At 40.5% G+C, this 4128-nt stretch overlaps 1 protein-coding gene across 2 annotated transcripts; it reads left to right on the top strand.

The window, feature by feature from the left end:
* Positions 1-321: 321 nt before the first annotated feature.
* sox7 (SRY-box transcription factor 7) lies at positions 322-3687 on the top strand. 2 transcript variants are annotated; one of them, XM_047387054.1, is made up of 3 exons: positions 322-465; positions 575-901; positions 1888-3687. In XM_047387054.1, the coding sequence occupies exons 2-3, from the start codon at positions 670-672 to the stop codon at positions 2871-2873; spliced, it is 1218 nt and encodes a 405-aa protein (XP_047243010.1). In that variant the 5' UTR covers positions 322-465; positions 575-669; the 3' UTR covers positions 2874-3687. The 2 variants fall into 2 exon arrangements, with proteins under 2 accessions (XP_047243010.1, XP_047243009.1); XM_047387053.1 differs by having other exon boundaries at positions 413-901.
* The last annotated feature ends 441 nt before the right edge of the window (positions 3688-4128 follow it).

Raw genomic sequence — 4128 nt, 5'->3', positions numbered from 1 at the left:
ACTGCAAAACAGGTTTGGTAAGTTGGTCATGCAAGCTTTTCCATGTAGACCAGAAAAAGTCTATTGCAAAATCTGTCTTGACATTACCAGAAAAATAATTAATAAATGAAACACACAAAAAAAATTATTCTCTGTGGGTTCAATGTGGATTTATCCACTTTTTAAAACTGAGGAGCTTAATATAACCGTGTAATGTAATGTTATGAGTTGTTCTATTAGTTAAATTAATATTGGAGTCAAGGACAAGAATTGTTGTGTTCTTAGGGCAGTTTAAGGAGTTGCTTGTGTTGAAATGTTGCACCCTCTCCCTTCCTTTTCACTGGGTTTAACTTGGAATCAAGGAGGAGTCGATAGTCCAGCGGGGTTTCTCCTGGAACCTGCTCCTCAAATATAAAGCGCTTCCCCCATCCACCAGGAAAGACAGAATCATAACCCACATGGAGGAGCAGCTGCATGTGTGCATCTGTGCGTTCTCCTAAAATCTGTTCAGGCATTCGTCTCCAGGTTGAAGTAGTATGTAAAGCAACGCGGGATTTTTGTTTGAAAAATCTGTTTTTTTTGTTTTATTTTACAGCTTTCAGTCAGGCTGCTGAAAAACAGAAAGCGCGCAACTTCTTTAGGAGACTGAGACGCGCTTCTTAAGTTTGGAGAGGAGAGAGCGCGCTGCAGATGGCTGCTCTCATCAGCGCGTACTCTTCGTGGCCGGAGTCTTTCGAGTGTCCTCCAGGAGACGGAGATGTTCCCGACGCTCATGTCTCGCACAGGACTCCCGTGGACAAGGCGCCGGAGCCGCGGATCAGGCGGCCCATGAACGCGTTCATGGTGTGGGCCAAAGACGAGCGCAAACGGCTGGCGGTTCAGAACCCAGACCTGCACAATGCAGAGCTCAGCAAAATGTTGGGTAAGACAAGTTATTATTTTTATTAATAATAGTAATATTATTAGCTTTATACTATGTGACAGTCCTAACTTTTTGTCTTCCTTGTCTTGAGGCCTATATGTTGCTTTACAAAAGTTTGGATGTTACAAAATCAAAATACAAACAAATCAAAATACATAATTATAAAATATAGTTAAGAAGTAAATGACTTAATATACAATATTCAAGTAATACTTAAAAACATAAGTTTACATAGGTTAAAGTCACCTTGAATCCGCATCGCTTTATTCCAAATGAATGTAAAAATACCCGCATTTTCTGTAATGAACATTTATATCAGACGATTATTTTCTTAGGTTATCTGGCACAAGGTGTAATGGTAAACTTCAAATTAGACAACTCTAAATCAGAATCCAGAACATCATATTTTAATAATTTCTTATTAATTAGTCTTTATCTATAATATTTATTGATTTTGATGTTTGTTTGTTTTTTTGTTTTAAAATGTGAACAATCTTTTTTGTAAATATTTGTTTTCTGTTATTTTTTAGTTATACATCAGTTGTTAGTTTTTTTGGCAACGAAAAGGAACAAGAAAAAGTTCAAAGTTTTATCACAATCGCACTTTTTTGGTTGCCAAATACCCTCATAAAGTAACTATTATTATTCATTTTTAAATGTTTTTAACTTTTCGTAATTATTTATCAATTATTTATTATTCTTATTTATAGCTTTTTTTTTTTTTTTTTTTACATATATGGTGAATTTCAAATCTAAATGTCCCAGTAGAAAAATCAAATCAAGGCAAACACTTATTTGACTTACATTCAAGTTACAACAAATGTTGATATTAGGAATAATTTTAGTTGTTTAAATTATTATGCTTTACCCAAAAAGAAAAAAAAGAAAGAAATGCCATAAAAAAGGCCAAGGATATATGTAACTTTATGTAATGATTAGATTTCAGTACAAATAAAATAATTTTCTTCCTAATTTTTTAAATGCAGGAAAGTCGTGGAAAGCCCTGACTCCCCCTCAGAAAAGGCCGTATGTGGAGGAGGCAGAGAGGCTCAGAGTGCAGCACATGCAGGACTATCCCAATTATAAGTATCGGCCCCGCAGGAAGAAACAGCTCAAACGCATCTGCAAGAGAGTGGACCCTGGTTTTCTCCTGAGTGGGCTGGCCCCTGACCATGGTCCCCTGCCTGATCAGCGAGCCCTCAGTCACCCACTGGACAAAGACGAGGGCAGCTCTAATGGAGTCGGCGGTGGCTTCTCAGGCTCCAGCCCTGCTCTGCCCAGTGTGAGAACCTTCAGAGAGCCTGCTGGCTCCAGCAGCAGCTTTGACACCTACCCGTACGGCCTTCCCACACCTCCCGAGATGTCCCCCTTAGATGCCATGGACCACGAGCACATGCCTCCGACCTATTATTCAACATCTGGTAGCTCTTCGGTCTCATCCACGGCCTCCTGTCCAGATGAACACCACCAGAATCAGATGCACATGGGCAGCCCACCTCCTTACCACACTGACTACACGCAGACCCAAATCCACTGTGGGGGCACAATCTTAGGTCACATCCCTCACATGTCCCAAACTGGAAGCAGCGGTGGACTGATCCCTGGCCCTCCCCTGTCCTACTACAGCTCCTCGTCATTCCCGCAGATCCACCATGGGCACCCCCAGGGCCACCTGGGTCAACTGTCCCCGCCACCAGAGACTCAGAGTCACTTGGAGACTTTAGACCAGCTGAGCCAAGCTGAGCTTCTGGGTGAGGTGGACCGTAATGAGTTCGACCAGTACCTGAACTCCACTGGGGGTGGTTTCCACCCAGAACAACCTGGTGGCATGACTGTAACTGGACACATCCAGGTGGCATCGACCACCACCACCTCTGCTGCAGCATGTCCCAGTAGCACCACGGAAACAAGCCTCATTTCCGTGCTCGCAGACGCAACGGCGGCCTACTACAACAACTACGGCATCTCATAAGCACGCTCGTCGCACTAACAGACTTGAGACTAAATAAAGATACTGAAAGACTGTAAAGATAGTTTCAGAGATGAAGGATAATGTTGCAGTTTTTAGCATCTACGAACAACTTCCTCCAATCCTAAAGAGCTGAACTGATAACTGAGCAATATGTTTGTCTGGAGCCGAGTGTGAACAACAAGCAATGAGAAACAAGAAGATATGGAGATGGACACCTCAGGGATGCAGACACAGACTACTATAGAATGCCACCTCCAGTTGTTTCTAAATTTCTAACATTAGTGCAACAATCGTAAAAGTCTTGTTTATTCACCAATTAATGTAGCTACAGAGGCATGTGCAGACGCTCTTTAAAAGCTAATTTAAGTCCGTTGATGTTTTGTTTTGCATAAATGTATTGCTGTTATCGATGCTTTTCCATTTGAATGTTGGCTTTTGTTTTATCACTCTCATCAGTTTGGGAGTCTTACCTCAGTGGTTGTAATTGAAAACAGTTTTAGTTGAACATTTCTTATGCAATTAAACTAAGTTGTGTATATTGAAGAAAGGAAGGCATTTTTTTAACAACTTCTCTAGTAATATAGTCATATAGTCAACATCCTCATTGAAAAATAACAGTAAATTTAAGTGTATGCTGATTTAGATTCATGAAAGACTGTAAAAGTTTGATTTTTATATTATAACGATACCACAAGAGAACAAATGTTGTTCATTGTAATTAAAAGAAAATACTGGAAATAACTGATATATGATGAGATGCCGCCACATAGATTGACTAGTTGCCTAGAATAAAGAATAAAAGAATAAAACATTATAGAACGTCTACTTTTTTTGGAATAGTTTTGGGAGAAAAAAACTATTGTGAGACGTTTATGATTCATCTATCCATCTTTGATTTTGGCATCACATCATCTGTTTTTCTATTTTGGGTTCTGTTGAAGTTTAAGCGACCCATTCTGACACTCACTAGCTTTTTCCACCCTCTCCGTCATATTTCCCATTGGCCCGCTTTTTCCTTCGTATCATCCTACTTCAGAGGATTAGTGTAAAACAGGCGCATTCATTGCCACCCGCCTCCATCTCAGCCCTCCTTTTGTTTTTATGGAATCTTATTCTGGGTACCATTCTAAGGCACGCCGGTCCCCCCTTCCCAACCCATCTCCCCCACACCCACACGCTCACCCCATGGTATATCTTGCTGATGCAGACCTTTTTGTAATCTGTTTAAAAGTAAATAAAAAGCTAATTCGTGCTT

Source organism: Girardinichthys multiradiatus, chromosome 15 (assembly GCF_021462225.1).
Source record: "Girardinichthys multiradiatus isolate DD_20200921_A chromosome 15, DD_fGirMul_XY1, whole genome shotgun sequence".
Lineage (NCBI taxonomy): Eukaryota > Metazoa > Chordata > Actinopteri > Cyprinodontiformes > Goodeidae > Girardinichthys > Girardinichthys multiradiatus.
Note: the sequence above shows the minus strand (reverse complement) of the source record. Positions and strands in the feature narration are given on the sequence as shown.

Bases quoted from the DNA above. Each gene is read 5' to 3' on its own strand.
- sox7 (XM_047387054.1), top strand. From the start codon at position 670: ATGGCTGCTCTCATCAGCGCGTACTCTTCGTGGCCGGAGTCTTTCGAG. The intron at 902-1,887 runs GTAAGACAAGTT...TTTTAAATGCAG, and splicing joins AGAGCTCAGCAAAATGTTGG to GAAAGTCGTGGAAAGCCCTG.